This window comes from Carcharodon carcharias, chromosome 3 (assembly GCF_017639515.1).
Source record: "Carcharodon carcharias isolate sCarCar2 chromosome 3, sCarCar2.pri, whole genome shotgun sequence".
NCBI lineage: Eukaryota > Metazoa > Chordata > Chondrichthyes > Lamniformes > Lamnidae > Carcharodon > Carcharodon carcharias.
Window position 1 is genome coordinate 186,400,551 of NC_054469.1, and position 16,938 is coordinate 186,417,488.

At 41.0% G+C, this 16,938-nt stretch overlaps 1 protein-coding gene across 4 annotated transcripts in view; it reads left to right on the top strand.

Moving 5' to 3' along the window:
- LOC121276286 (F-actin-uncapping protein LRRC16A-like) overlaps positions 1 to 16,938 on the top strand; it is a 417,343-nt gene that overhangs the window by 283,072 nt on the left and 117,333 nt on the right. For all 4 annotated transcript variants that reach the window (XM_041184533.1, XM_041184534.1, XM_041184536.1 and 1 more), the window contains exon 23: positions 14,002 to 14,095. In XM_041184533.1, the coding sequence (XP_041040467.1) occupies positions 14,002 to 14,095 (94 nt within the window). The remainder of the gene's footprint in view (positions 1 to 14,001; positions 14,096 to 16,938) is intronic.

Genomic DNA, 16,938 nt, shown 5'->3' on the forward strand with positions numbered 1-16,938 from the left:
TTTTCTTTTGTGTAATAAAATCATACATGAATATCCAAATGCACATAATGAGTAAAGTGTGCTTAAAATTCATATTAAAATTAGTAGTTTTCATTTCATTTGCATTTGAAGCTGTTGCCCAGTTCATCAAATGAGACCGTAATAAGTCAAATCCTTGAGCAAATTATCAGGGAAGTTGCAACATAAAACAATTCTCAAGATTAGTTTCCTGAAAAAACTGAAGTCCACTCTACATGGGTACAAGCTATGCAGGCACTGGACTAGAGTCTGAACTTAACTGAATTGAGTACAATTAGAATTGACAGTCTGGTGAAATTTTCTGCTCGAGGGACTAAGTACGGTGGTGGGCGGGAAAGTCAGCACGGCTCCTGGCTGGCATGGTGGGTTTCCATGCCAGGTCATCCGCTTTTCACCTCACTATGTATGCATAAATGAGCACCTCGTCGTATCTTATGGCGGGGCAAGCTGGGATTCGTCCGTCACGCTGTTAGCTCATCGGGTCGAAGTTCCAGGCGCCATATTTAAACAGCACCCACACACACATTCACTCTCTGTAGCCCAGGCCTTGTTGTGAGTGATAGCCTCCCGAGGAGACAAGCACTCAGCTCTGCACCAAAGTTCAGTGACAGATGCCTGGAGATACTGAAAATAAAGATTTTCAATAGGAAATAACTTTGACTATGCACCCAAGTGTTCCTTTTTTTTTGCAATTAAGACCATTTCCATGTCCTCTTTCTCTTCTGTGTGGTGATACCCTTGTGGCTGCAGCAGAGCTGGAGCCAGCCTGCTTATTGTCAGACTCTGACACATTAGATGCCTATGGTGGACATCCTCTGGGTTGTGGAGCCCTTGAGGGCTCCTCCAAAGACTGTCCTACCTACGTCTGTGGAGTGGCAACCTCCGTCATGGGGGCAGTATGCAGTATTTGTGGCTTCGTCAGAGGGGCCAATGGCACGGACTGGGGCCTTGAGAAGAGTCCCCAATGGCTTCATCCCTGTGCACCTTTTCTCTCCCAAGGCCAGCCTCAAATCCCTGCTAACCAAGTGTGGGAGAGAGCTTGGCTGCATCTGAATGTCATGTTCAGCTGTCAAGTGACTATCTGAGCAATACTTCTCAAAATCACTGCCATTGCATGTAGGCCATTGTTTGTGCCTGCATCCATGCATTGACCTGTCATGTATTACCCCCCATAAGGTTGGCCACTTTTTCAGTGGATTTGGCCATACATTCAAATGCCTGAGATATCACAGCATACATGGTGAGATGAACTCATCTATCTTCAGCACAAGGGCGGGCACTGCCTCTGGCAATTGTGACAAATGGCCACACATTTCCCTTTGCTGCCCCAGAAGTTCCCCTCTTAGTTTATGACTCCAGAGACTGAGCATCTGTGTTGAGTTGAGCAGCACAGGAAGTGTTCTCATGCTACCAATAAGGGTTCTGCACTGCTGTCTCTGACTGCTCACCTGAAATTCTCATCACCTTGTGCCATCCTTTCTATCTGTGGCACATTACCCACCGATTTGAGTATTTCTGTGCTGGTGGAGAGTTTGCATGAGTCATGTGACAGTGCTTCCTCAGAATCATGCAGCTCCTCAGGGCTGCACAGTCTCTTCACTCATCTTTTGGTACACCTCTGGCAATGCCCCTGTAGGAGATGAAAGAGAAAAGTGCTGCACTTAGGTGGCAGAGGGATTGATCCTGAGTATTTTGCAGACTATCATTTAACATATCAGTGACAAAAGTTTTCCATTGACAGGTCAGTGCAAAGTGACAGTGTGCATGTAGTGCTTTCACACGGTCTCTGTGCCACTCCCATTTCAGCCTTCAGCAACAGCCAGAACTGCTGCCACTCTCCGGATATCCAGGCCATCCTTCTCCATTGCTGTCAGAATAGCCAAGGATGCAACTTCACTGCCAATTTGACACCTTATCTGGGAGTTGTAGGTTCTCTCCTGCAGTGAGAAAAGGCAGAATCTTAGTACTGTCTTTGTTCAGGAAGTAGGCATGACATTTGAGGAGTGTAGCTATGGATCAGGTCAGCACATTGAGGGTGAGTGCTGTCTGTGAGATTTAAGTTGAAGTCTGGGGAGAGCTGCAAGTTGTGTGCCTCAAGAGATTTTCTGTGCTGAAGACTGCTGAGGAGGTGCAAGAGTGATGGCTGCCAGCTGGAAGTTGCACAGCACTCACCTTGCCAGTTTTGGGAGGTCATTGACATGCTTCCTGCACTGAATCCATGCCTTTCACATCTTAGACCTGCTGCTCGCCCCTCTTCAACCTATAACGAAGCCTGTTTGGTGAGGCTGGCTGACCACCAACTGCCATCCTCTTGAAAAAGCATCTGCCTCTGTGCCCTGACTACTTCAATATCAATTCCAGCAATGCATCCGTGAAGCAGTGAAGTGGGGTGGGAGGTTGGTTGGGGGTGGGGGTTGGGGGGGGTGGTATCGGGGTGTCAGCCCTTCCCCATTCTTTTGTGCAGCAGATGCATGAGATCACTAGCCATCCTGACTTGCAATCATATCATCATTCATTCACTGTCACTGGGTCAAAATCCTGGAACTCCCTAACAGCACTGTGGCTGTACCTACACCACATGGACTGTAGCGGTTCAAGAATGTGGCTCACCACCACCTTCTCAAGGTCAGTTCAAGGTGGGCAATAATGCTGGTCTTGCTAACGATGCTCACACCCCCAAGAATGAATAGAAAAAAAATTTCCTCCTTTAAAACCTTTTTGAGATTTTCCAGTAGGATAGCTCAACACAATGTAAGTTGGTAACTTCTGTCCCTGGAAGATAAATGCTTGGTGCTGCACTGGCGAAAAAGACCTTAACCATGCATGAGTTTGCAAGTGTTAATTTATGCCAGAATTTTTTAAACTGTATTGAGTAAACAAATTTCCAAAACAGAATTTCTCCAAGTAATTTGTATAATGCAGTGATTGCATCTAGAATAGCATCTGGGTCGGGTGTGCTGTCCAACAGTTTTAAAAGGTAAATAAACATGTTTTCAATCTTCATGTACCACGATCTGGGCTCCTTGATACCAGTCAAGTCTTATGGACCTTGGAATCTTTCTTTAAGAACAGTGTAAAGCAAGTGCTGTTGTGAATGAGAAATATTGTCATTGTTCCTACTTATAGAGTGTATTTAAAGATCACAGATCTTCATCAGCTGTTTTCATTGTTATGCTTGTGAAGTAAAGTGGATATAATGTTGCTGTGGAGTCCAGTTAGTGATCAATTTGGGCTATCGCCTGTTTTAAGAAGTTGCTTAGCTTCTCTCTGACATGCTGCTGAGAATGCTAGTTTTATTTTAAAAAGTGCTAGATTTTTTTTATCTATTCATTACTTTTGACAAAAACCTGACATCCTGACATCCTAACTGAAGCATCTGCTCATCTGCTTTGAAGCTGAACATCGTGCAGTTATTGGCATCCTATGGATGCTTTTACATTTAGCCACTTAAGGCTAATTAGGAAGCCGATTAGTAATGTCATTAGCCCTTTATATGCTGGATGACAGGTCAACTTGGCCTAAATAGCCAAGTGGTATTGGTACTGGGTTTGTAACCCCAAGATCAAGAGTTCAAATCTCACAATGGCAAAACTATCAAGAGTTCAAATCTCACAATGGCAAACTATGAAACAATGTAACTTCATCTGAAACAGATGGAAACGGGTTTGTACTCGAAAGAGTTACAGCAAAAGCAATTTTCTTTCAGCAGTTGAAAACTGCCACTAAAGGTATCACAACCAAACTACACTGGTACTGTGAGCACTTGCAATGACATAGTTTCAGATGAAAACAGAATTACCTGGAAAAAACTCAGCAGGTTTCAGATGGGGTCAGATGGGGTGTTGATTGGTAGGGTTTTGCTTGTTAGTTGCAGGTAATTATTAACTTGTCCTTGAGTGGGTGGAGGCTGAGAATGGGGGTGATGAACAGATATTCAGTTGGACATATCAGTTATCTTGGAGTTTCAAATGCAGTCAGTGTGTACGTTCATTGACACTTAAGTGCAAGTTATGCAGGCTGTACCAATTTATGATAGCATAGTTCCTTGCAAGGGGACTTCTGCATCGAACAGTAGTGGAAACTGGTTTCAATAGGGTCCTAATGAGATGAGCATTTCTTTGAAATTGTAAAATGACTGTCAACCAATTCTATAAATTGAAGAATGTATAATTTAATTTATGTATATTCATGTAAAGCATGTAACTTTCTCCTTAAAGTAGTACTGGTTATAGTCTGACCTTTTCCCTAGTACCTGTTATTATCTATGCCTCTATATGAGGTGTTTGAGCTAGCCAGCCCAGAATTAACAATTATCCACCCATTCCAATATAATTCATTGAAGATCACATGGGGATAACCACACATTCTCCCCCTCCTACGTAAGGGTGAAAAATGCCACATAGACCAATATGCAAATGAAAATGGCTATTAATGATAAATCTATTGGGTTGGATTCATTTATGGGTTAATTTTAACACAGAAGTCAAATGCCAGAGTCATATACTCAATCAGCATATACTTAAAAAGTGATAAAACTAGAATCAGTCCATAAAATATTATTTATATGAAGTATTTCTTAGAGCCTGATATGCAATCAAATTTGGAATGAAATATCTCTCATTTGACCATTCATATATCATTTTGTACATGAACATTACAAAAATCAGTTGTTCCAATGAGTTTGGGCTTCCTGCCAGAAATTAAATCTGTGCCAGAAGATTTTCAAAGTTGGAGTTGTCAGATGTGGCTCAGTTGATAACATGCTCACCTCTAAGTCAGATATTATACATTCAAGTCACACTCCAGAGACTTGAACACAAAAATCCAGCAAATTGCCCACAGGTTTCAAGATAATCTACAGAACAGATGGGAAACTGTTCAAGCTACATCACCTTCAATCCAAAACCAAAATTATTCCAACTTCAGTTATCAAGCTTCAGTATGCATGTGGTGTTTGTGTGTGCATTCACTCAGAAACTGAACTCCAGGTCATTCTTGACTCCTTCTCCAAAGCATATGAGAAAATGGGCCTTTCACTAAACATAAAGAAAACCTCTACCAACCAGCTCCCACAGCAAGTTCCTGGAAAATGTGGACTATTTTCCATATCTTGAGAGCATTCTCTCAACAAAGGCAGACATAAATGTGAAATTCAACATCACCTCCAATCATGCTGGCTTAGCCTTCTGCTGGCTAAGAAAAAGAGAATTTGAGGACCAGGGTCTCAAACCCCAGACTTTGGTCATGGTATACTGGGCAGCAGTGATCCCAGTGCTCCTATATGCTACAGAGACATGTCATCCTACAGCAGGCACCTCAAACACTGGAGAAGTACCACCAGCAGTGTCTTTGCAAGGTCCTCCAAATCCAGTGGCAAGAAAGGTGGCCCAAAAGCAGTGTCCTCTTCCCAAGCCAACTTGCCCAGCACTGAGGCGCTAGCTTTCAAACACAGCTTTGTTGAGCAGGACAGATTGTTCGTATGCCTGACACCAGACTCCCGAATTAAATGCTCTACTCAGAACTTGGCCGTGGCAGGAGACTGCTGGGAGGACAGCTGAAACACTTTGTGGATGCCCTCAAAGTATCCGTGAAGAGGTCAGACATATCTGCCGACTCATGGGAGACCCTGGCTTATGGTCAACCAAAATGGAGAAGGCTCATTCAGAAAGGCTCCGGACACGTTGAGAGATTTAATCGGAAACATGCAGAGGTTGGCATAAGTGTACAAAAATCTCATTTATCCAAACCTTCAAGCATCATCTGCCCTACATGTGGCAGCTTCTGCAGGTCACTCATTGGCCTTATCAATCAGCCATATCAGAACCCATTGGACCAGAGTGGAAGTAAGTCATCTTTGATCGCAAGGAACTCCCTAAGAAGAAGAGTACTAAATGAGCACTCCGCTCAGAGATGCTGTCTTTTGGCTGAGCAAACAGAGGCTCCATCTGCTCTCTCTGGAGAATGTAAACAATCCCACAGCACTGGCTTAAAGAAAAGCAGGGAGTTCTCCTTATTGTCTGGGCCAATATTTATGCTTCACTAAACATCAGAAAAAACAGTATTGCGTGTGCACCACGTTGCTGGTTCTGGAAGCTTGCTGTGTGTAAATTGATTGCCTATGTTACAACAATGACTACACTTCAGTTGACTGTAAAGGGCTTTGGGAAGTTCTGAGGTTGTGAAAGGCGCTACTTTCTAAATGCAAATTGCCTTCCTTTGTCGATCATCAACAATTAAAGACACACAGTTGAAATAATTACATGGAACCAGAAAACCTGATTATCTTCTAAGTACCTATTAATGCCTTTCAGAGTAATAATTTCAGGGCAGAAAACATTTGGTCCATCAAAGCCATCTAGTTAATGTAATTACATGGTGTACTCTAATTAACCCCGAATCCCATTTGTTGACAAAAATCTGTTTAGTTCCTAAAAGCAAAATACTGTTGATGTTGGAAATCTGAAATAAAAACAGAAAATGGTGGAAAAATTCAGCAGGTCTGGCAGCGTCTGTGGAGAGAGAAAGAGAGTTAACATTTCGAATCGGTGTGACCGTTCTTCAGATCGAAAAGTTAACTCTGTTTCTTTCTCCACAGATGCTGCCAGACCCGCTGAATTTTTCCACTATTTTCTGTTTTTATTTCTGTTTAGTTCCTCCTTGTTTCACTGCCCGTTCTGATAGTCTGATCTGTATATTTACAAACCTTTCAGTAAAACAGTTCCTCAAGCTTTTCTTATTTTGTTTTTTTGTCTTTAGTTTGCAAATATGACCACTTTTCGTTAAATTCCGTACCTTGCATAACTGCTTACTTGAGTCAAATTTAACCAAAACGTTTAGTATGTTCCTTAGCAATATGTAATTTAATTAGCACCCAAAAGAAAGTCCCTGCATTCTAGCAAATTACATGACCTAGTTTCATAAATCCTTAGGGTAATGGAAAGCTGCATCTTGTTTCTAAACTCTTGCTGTTAGAATATAGAGGAGGACAGCTAAGTTGATTGAGCACGTGGAACAAATGGATTATGAGAAATGATTATGTAAATTGGGCATGCTCTCACTGGAAAAGAGAAAATTGAGAAGTGATGTAATTGCTCTTTAAAAGATTCTAAAGACTCTAGATAATGTAGAGCCTGGGAAGCTATTTTACCATGTCGCCAACTGTAGAACAAGAAGACATTGCCTGCACTTGAAGCAGGGGTAAATTCAAAACTAATCTACAGAAGCATTAGCCCAGATTTTGCTGCACTAATAACAGTGAGGCTGTTTGTGCTCACGGAATTTAACGAAAAGTGGTCATATTTGCAAACTAAAGACAAAAAAAACAAAATAGGAAAAGCTTGAGGAACTGTTTTACTGAAAGGTTTGTAAATATATAGATCAGACTATCAGAACGGGCAGTGAAACAAGGAGGAACTAAACAGAAATAAAAACAGAAAATAGTGGAAAAATTCAGCAGGTCTGGCAGCATCTGTGGAGAGAGAAACAGAGTTAACGTTTCGATCTGAAGAACGGTCACACCGATTCGAAATGTTAACTCTCTTGGGAGAAACTGATAAATTCTCATATCCACAGCTAATTGCGGAATTCCAGGAAAGCCAGCTACTCTATAAATGAAAAAAACAAAAAACAAAAAATTGCGGATGCTGGAAATCCAAAACAAAAACAGAATTACCTGGAAAAACACAGCAGGTCTAGGAGCATCAGCAGAGAAGAAAAGAGTTGACGTTTTGAGTCTTCATGACCCTTCAACAGAACTAGGTGAATCCAAGGAAAGGGGTGAAATATAAGCTGGTTTAAGGTGGTTGGGGGGGGGGGGGTTGTGCTGGAGTTGGGGGGGAGAGAAGTGGAGGGGGGTGTTGTGGTTGTAGGAACAAGCAAGCAGTGATAGGAGCAGATCATCAAAAGATGTCACAGACAAAAGAACAAAAGAACACAGAGATGTTGAAGTTGATATTATCTAAACGAATGTGCTAATTAAGAATGGATGGTAGGGCACTCCAGGTATAGCTCTAGTGGGGGTGGGGGGAGCATAAAAGATTTAAAAATATTTAAAAATAATGGAAATAGGTGGGAAAAGAAAAATCTATATAATTTATTAGAAAAAACAAAAGGAAGGGGGAAGAAACAGAAAGGGGGTGGGGATGGAGGAGGGAGTTCAAGACCTAAAGTAGTTGAATTCAATATTCAGTCCGGAAGGCTGTAAAGTGCCTAGTCGGAAGATGAGGTGCTGTTCCTCCAGTTTGCATTGGGCTTCACTGGAACAATGCAGCAAGCCAAGGACAGACATGTGGGCAAGAGAGCAGGGTGGAGTGTTAAAATGGCAAGCAACAATGGCAAGCCAAACCTCCCTGTCGCTTGCCATTTTAACACTCCACCCTGCTCTCTTGCCCACGTGTCTGTCCTTGGCTTGCTGCATTGTTCCAGTGAAGCCCAACGCAAACTGGAGGAACAGCACCTCATCTTCCGACTAGGCACTTTACAGCCTTCCGGAGTGAATATTGAATTCAACAACTTTAGGTCTTGAACTCCCTCCTCAATCCCCACCCCCTTTCTGTTTCTTCCCCCTTCCTTTTGTTTTTTCCAATAAATTATATAGATTTTTCTTTTCCCACCTATTTCCATTATTTTTAAATATTTTTAAATCTTTTATGCTCTCCCCACCCCCACTAGAGCTATACCTTGAGTGCCCTACCATCCATTCTTAATTAGTACATTCGTTTAGATAATATCACCAACTTCAACACCTATTTGTTCTTTTGTCTGTGACATCTTTTGATGATCTGCTCCTATCACTGCTTGCTTGTCCCTACAACCACACCATCTCCCCCCACCCAACACGCCCCCAACCCCCTCCCTACACATCTTAAAACCAGCTTATATTTCACCCCTTTCCTTGGATTCACCTAGTTCTGTTGAAGGGTCATGAAGATTCGAAACGCCAACTCTTTTCTTCTCCGCCGATGCTCCTAGACCTGCTGAGTTTTTCCAGGTAATTCTGTTTTTGTACTCTATAAATGAACTGTTGCTGTCTTTGCCAATAGATTTAGTACAGAAATCGCTATTAAGGCATGAACTTAGATTAATTAAGCACTATTAGCACATTAAAAACCGATGATAACCTAAAGTCTTGTTCAATCAGCAGTAACTGAGTTTTGAACAGCATACTAATTCACAATTATTGCTGAACAACCTCTCTGGTCCTGAAAACTTAATTTTTGAAGTATGGAGTCTTATTTTCTCAGAAGTAATGCTGCACGTTTCTAAAAATAAATTATTTTATGTATAGGTCTTGTGTTTTGTTCTTTTTATGTCTTCCCCTTTAATCAGTTCTTGTACAATGATTTAAATGTAATTCATATTTCCCTGCTTTTTACTTGCTGTTGTACTATCTTTGAAGTTTCTTCAATTTGATTGGTTGAACAATTTCCCTGCTCACAGTGCCATAGATATGCTAAAGAGGATGCTGAGTTCAACTAGACACTAGAAGAATTGAAATCTCCCCTGGCAAGCCCATGAAAAGCCTATGGGCAACTGGGCGTGAAGTGAATGCAAAAGGCTTTCCTTCGCCATTCATGGTACAATATGGGCCAATATTTCAATGAGCAAGTGGTCAAATCTGCGGAACAGGCTTTTCCTCAGGAGTTGGTGGAAGAACATAACATTGATTTCAATCAAATGCAAATTAAAAGGATTACTCTCAGAAAATAAATTTTGAGATATAGGATAGCATTATTCTCATTTTGAAATATGACATGTGGTAGTACAATGCATAGGGGAAAAAAAGTGACTTTGGACCTATGGTTCCCAAAGCGCTCCATTACAGAGGGTTTCCTCGTCATATTTTGTCTGTTGTAGACTGATAGATAAAATTGATTGCTATGATTAATCAACAACTTCATTATCACTGCTTTCTGCAACTAGATGATCAAGGTGGACTTAGATTTTTTTTTGTCTAGCAATTCCTGTGTAAGAAAATCCAGCGTATTTTGGCACATGTCAGGAGTTTTTGGAAAATTTAAAAGTTTCAGTAGCCCTAACTTCTCAAGTTGCTTCATAACTGGAAGTCCTGTTCTATGGTTACGTGCTCAAAATGCAAAGTTTTGCAAGATTAGCACCAGTTTCTAGCTTTAAAATTCCTGTAAATGTGGACACAATGGGACAAATGCATGCCACTGATGGGGATATTGCATATTGTGAAAACAGTTAACGTTCAGAAGTTGGCAGTGTATGTTCAGAGAATGGGTCCTCATGGTTGGTGAACACATGATAGAAAACTAAAATATGTAAAATGCTTATGGAGTTGATCAGCATTTGAAAGTTACGTTAATTCAGGTACACCTGAGAACCCTGGGATACATTGTGGGTTCGGAAGTCTTATTCTAGGTCTATGCCAGTTTATGTGTGGCATAGGGGCATATCACTCTCAACTTCCTCTTGAATTGCCCAGGTGTCCTGGCCATAGAAAACTACTCTCACAGTAGTGATTTGAAGTTTCTGCACCACCCAACACCAACAACTTGGATTTGTATAGCACCTTGAACATAATGAGATCAAGTGTCAGTGGGGGAACATTTAGGAGACAGTGATCATTGTATCATGAGGTTTATGATGAAGGTAGAAAAAGACAATGGGAAAGCTAGAGTAAGAATAATTAACTGAGGAAGAGCCGACTTCAATGCGGTAAGAATGGAGCTGGGCCGGATAGACTGGAACCAAAAGTTGGCAGGAAAGCCTGTTACTGAGCAATCAGCTACCTTCAAGGAAGAAATGGTTCGGGCACGATCAAGGCATATTCCCTCAAAAGGGAAAGGTAGGGCAAACAAATCTAGAGCTCCCTAGATGAAAAGGGAGACAGAAATTAAAATAAATAAGAAAAATATCTGTGCTTATGAAAGGTGCCAGGTAGAAAATATAATTGAGAACCAAACTGAATAGAGATGGTTCGAAGGAAAGGTGAAGAAGCAAATAAGAAATGAAGAGGGATTATGAGAAAAGACTGGTGGCCAACATAAAGGGGAATCCCAAAGTCTTCTAAGGGTGGTAAAAGGAATAGAGCCGATTAGGGGCCAAAAAGGGGATTTATACATGGACAAAGGGACCATGGCTGAAGTATTAAATGAATACTTTGCATCTTCCCTTACCAAGGAAGCAAATACTACCCAGACCATGGTGGCAGAGGAGGAAACCGTTACCAGAAGGAATCACCATTGATAAGGAGGAGGTATTGGATAAACTGTTGGTACTTAAAGTTGACAAGGCACCAGGACCGGATGAAATGCATCCAAGGATATTGAAGGAAATGAGAATGGAAATGCAGGGGCATTGGCCATAATCTTTCAGTCTTCCCTAGACTCAGGGAAGGTGCCAGAAGGCTGGAGAATTGCAAAAATTATGCCCTTGTTCAAAGAAGGTTGTAAGGATAAGCCCAGCAATTACAGTCCAGTCAGCATGGATTTCTTAAGGGAAAATAGTGTTTAACCAACTTGTTGGGTGTTTATTGCAGAGGTAACAGAGAGTGTTGATGAGGGTAATGCTCTTGGTGTGGTGTAATGGACTTCCAAAAGTCATTTGATACAGTGCTGCACAACAGATCTGTGAGAAAAGCTATAGCTCATGAAATAAAAGGGACAGTAGCAACATGGATACAAAATTGGCTGAAAAATAGGAAGCAGTGTGTAATGGTTAATGGATATTTTTCGTGCTGGAGGAAGGTTTGTAGTTAAGTTCTCTAGGGGCCAGTATTGGGAACCTTGCTTTTTCTGCTATATGTTAATGATCTAGATCTTGGTGTGCGGGGGTTAATTTCAAAGTTTTCAGATGGTACAAAACTTGGAAGCTTTGCGAAATGTGAGGAGAGCAGTGTAGAACTTCAAAAGGACATAGACAAGTTGATTGAGTGGGCAGATAGGTGACAGATGAAGTGAAATGCAGAGAAGTGTGAGGTGATTCATTTTGGTAGGAAGAACATGGAGAGATAATATAAAGTAAGGGGTACAATTCTAAAGGGTGTGCAGGAGCAGAGGGATATATGTGTAAATGTGCATAAGTCAATAAAGGTGGCAGGACAGGTAGAGCAGTTAATAAAGCATTATTAATAGGGGCATAGAGTACAAGAGCAAGGAGGTAATGCTGAACTTGTATAGGACACTAGTTAGACCTCAGCTGGAGTATCGTGTACAGCTCTGGGTGCCCCACTTTAGGAAGGATGTGAACATATTAGAGAAAGTGCGGAAGAGGTTTACAAAAATGGTTCCAGGGATGAGAAATTTCATTTATAAAGATGGATTGGAAGAAGTTGGGACTGCTTTCCTTGGAGAGGAGAAAGCTAAGAATAGATTTGGTAGAGGTGTTCAAAATCATGAGAGGACTGGACAAAGTGGATAGGGAGAAACTGTTCCCGCTTGTAAAAGGATTGAGAATGAGAGGGCACAGATTTTAAATGATTTGCAAAAGAAGCAATTACGATGTGAGAAAAAAAAACTTTTTCATACAACAAGTGGTTCGGGTCTGGAATGCACTGCCTGGAAGTGTGGTGGAGACAGGTTCATTTGAGGCATTTAAGAGGGCATTAGATGATTATTTTAACAGAAATAATGTGCAGGGTTACGGGGAAAAGGCAGGAGAATGATACTGAGTCATAATGCTCATTTACAGAGCCAGTGCAAACATGATGGGTTGAATGGCCTCCTGCACTTGTAACAATTCTGTGATTTCTATGAAAACCTCCTAAGGCACTTCACAGAGGCATAAAATAAAATATGACACCTAGCCGCTTGAGATTTTAGGGCAATGACCAAAAATTTGGTCAAAGAGGTAGGTTTTAAGAGTGTCTCAAAGGAAGAAAGTGAGACAGGAGAGGTTTAGGGAGCGAATTCCAGAGCTTAGGACCTTGGCAACTGAAGGCATGGTCACAAATGGTGAAATGATTAAAATCAGGAACAAGTAGTCCAACAGCCATCTTTATGATTACACTATCATGTCCAACTTCTACTCAATTACATGAATAGCTTTGTGCTGGAAACTGGACTGAAATTGTTCAATCTTAGTTCAGAACCTCTCCTTCAGACTGCGGACTTTCATTCCAAGGAAAGAGTTTTGGATTCTTGTTACATTTTATTTAGAATTCTTGACCCTAGTGCAACATTCCTTCAAACTTCAAGGGCTTGGTAAAATATGCTAAGCTTCAAGCACAAAGAAAAAGAAACAGCTTTTTATTTGTATAGCCCCTTTCACAAAGCAATTTACAGATAACAAATTGCTTTTGAAGAGTAGTCACAGTTATTATGTCAACAAATGCAACAACCAAATTGCACACACCAAGGACCCACAAAGAAAAATGAAACGAATGACCAAATAAACTGTTTTAGTGAGTTAAGGATTAAATGTTGGCCAGGATGCCAGGCAGAGCTTTTCTAAAATGTGAAGGGTTTGTTTGCATCCATCTGAGCAAACAGCTTAGGCTTTGTTTTAAACATCTCATCCAAAAGACAGCAAACCTGACAATGCAGTGTTCCTCAATACCACACTGAAGGTGGGTTCTGTCTTCAAGTTTGAATGCACAATTTTCTGATGAAAGTGAGAGTGCTACCGTTAAGGAGAGGCTTACCACTTGGCTACGCAGCCACCCCAATTAGTCTGGATTTAAAACAAAAACAGAATTACCTGGAAAAACTCAGCAGGTCTGGCAGCATCGGCGGAGAAGAAAAGAGTTGACGTTTCGAGTCCTCATGACCCTTCAACACAACAGTTCTGTTGAAGGGTCACGAGGACTCGAAACGTCAACTCTTTCCTGCTCCGCCGATGCTGCCAGACCTGCTGAGTTTTTCCAGGTAATTCTGTTTTTGTTTTGGATATCCAGCATCCGCAGTTTTTTGTTTTTATTATTATTATAGTCTGGATTTAACATATTTATCATTAAGAAAAGCAGCAAGTCCATAATGTTAAAGGATGGATTGATATTAACCCTCCGCTTTTTATTCACAGGAACTATACTTTAAGGTTTATGCCTATTCCTGTCAATGATGCCTCACAAGCATTGAAAGCCAATCCAGAAAAAACAGAGGAAGCACTACAAAAGGTAGAACATCTCTCCCACCATTTCCTTCTGTATGCCAAACAACTTAGTCCTACTTGCCATTTGATATGGTAATCTTGGCAAGTGAACATTTTTGCCCTGCGGTTCACAATATTTTCCACACAATGATATTGATGGAAGTAGTACGACATGGATAGCAGTTTGCAAAGATTCTATAAGCAAAGATATCTTTGATATAAAGTTGGCAGCTTAACCAACAAAAAATTATTATTTGATTAGAGTACTGTCGTCACCATTAAGTGTTATGACTGTAAAGCTAAGTGATATATATTGAAGGAACGTTATGCCTTGGGTAGGATTTTGTCAAAGGGAGGATCAGAAACCATTTGCTCAATTATTGCTACATTTAATTTCCCTAATTTATGATGTAATAGTAGCTTGATAGTAGCTACTTATACAAGTCTACTTCTGTTAATTCAGCTATTTTTTGCACTTAAGAGCTTCCAAATTATCCAGAAATGCAACTTAAACAATCAAAATAACCCAGCACAGCATGTGTTTTTAAGCACTAAAAGAAATCCCATGGTGATCTTTGATCAATACTGCCACCCCACTCTTTTTTTCTTCCTTGTCTATCCTGATTAGTATAGAGCCAAGATTACTGTATTCCCAATCCTTCCCTTCTTAATGCAAGATTTCTGTTAGTGACAATATCATCATCACATGTTGCAGTCTTTGTTTAACATTCACCAACTTTATTTGCCACACTGTGTGCATTTACCCAAAATCAATCTAATATACCTTGTATTTCCCCCCTCTGATGGCTTCTATTTCTGCATAACTTTTTTTATTCTAATGTCTCACTCTTTCCTCTTTGCACCTTGTTTCTTCTCTCGTGCTTCAATTAATACTGTACCCCTCTGTCTCTCCCCCACCAAAGTAGTTTAAACCTGCACTGAGAGCAATTGTAACCTACCTGCAAGGACATTGTTATCTGATTTTACTGTGATTTTGAAATCTGCAACACGATTGATTTCAGCCACCCCAATTAGCCTACAATTTGCAAGTGACTTAATAAATTTGCTTTGGATTGGGCAAGACTTAACCATTAAGATAAAAACTGAACTCTTTGAGTAGTAAGTTTAAAGCATTTATTAAAGAAAAAAGGTGTACTTAACAACACAGGACACTGACTTTTTACAACTTCATCTGAGTGATCAGTCCATTGAAGTGTAACTCTCTCAATACTTCATTTTGGACACAATCTCTCTTGTGGAGGTATACTCATGGTTCTTGCCTCGAGAGTCTTTAGTACTCAGCTAGTAACTAAACCTTAAAGAACCCCTGCTTTTAACCCCTGAGTGACTGTCACCCTATGACAGAGTTGGACTTTATCCAGTTTAATAGTTGGCTGTTGATGTTGCTAGGCTAATTTAATTGGTTCTTAATCACAGAAGCCACTTGGCCTCGGTATCTTAGACAAGAATACAATGGATAAAAACAAAAAACTGCGGATGCTGGAAATCCAAAACAAAAACAGAATTACCTGGAAAAACTCAGCAGGTCTGGCAGCATCGGCGGAGAAGAAAAGAGTTGACGTTTCGAGTCCTCATGACCCTTCAACAGTTCTGTTGAAGGGTCATGAGGACTCGAAACGTCAACTCTTTTCTTCTCCGCCGATGCTGCCAGACCTGCTGAGTTTTTCCAGGAATACAATGGAGCTGTTTCGCACTATCTAATCTTGAATAATTTCTCTATTCATTTGGCCAAACTCTGCATGATCACTATGTACCTTACTCTGCTAGGGCAGCATATGTGAAACTATGCTTTCTCACACAGATATGGAGACTGACAATGATTGAACTTAAGTTTTAAATGAAAACTAATGATTATTGATTTGTTAATTGTAGCTTAATTAAAGGTCACTACTTGTAGAATCATCTGTTTCATGACTGGTTACTACCTTAATACAGTAATTTGATTAATAATTGTGTTAATACAGAATACAAAATGGCATCTTTAGTCATGCATTGGTGTCAAATTGGCTTCGTTGTTACAGTGAATAAAATACAAGAATGGCCAAGTTAAACTAAAAACTAACCACCCAGGCCTACTTACCTACTTACAAACCCAGCAGTTCAACCCCTCCCCCTCCACCCCCTCTCTTCCCCTCACTCCAGAGCACTCGTAACCTCCTCACAAGGGCATAGGTCCTGGCCCTCTAAAGTTTCAGCCTGTTCCCCTTTACACCTTGTCCCAGTGCCCTATAAACCTAAGGCCTTCCACTCTGCACCATTTTACTGGTTACACGCTTGCCTTATATTCCAGCTTCTATATTCACGAGCAAGTGGCACTGGGAGTAAGCCAGAGATTACTACCTGAATTCCTCCATAGCTCCTGAAACTTTGACTGCAGGATTCCAATCCTTTCCTTCTCCTGTTGCTAGTTCTGACATTGAGCATAACTTCTAGGTGTTTCCACTTCACACCCCCAGAATGTTCTATAGCCATTCAGTGCTTTCCTTTATGCTGGCACCAGGGAGGTTGCACACAGTGTAAGAATCATGTCAGCAATAGCAGAAATGTCTGTCTATCCCATTGACTATTGAATCCCCAGTCATCACTGTTTATTTGCTGTTCCAACCGTGCTGTCCTTTAATCATTTTACGGGATATGGGCGTCACTAGCTAGGCCAGCATTTATTGTCCATCCCTAATTGCCCTTGAAAAGGTAGTGGCGAGCTGCCTCCTTGAACCGCTGCACACCCTGTGGTGTCGGTACACCCACAGTGCTATTAGGGAAGAGTTCCAGGATTTGGACCCTGTGACAGTGAAGGAAGGGTGATATATTTCCAAGTCAGGATGGTGAATGGCTTGGAGGGGAACT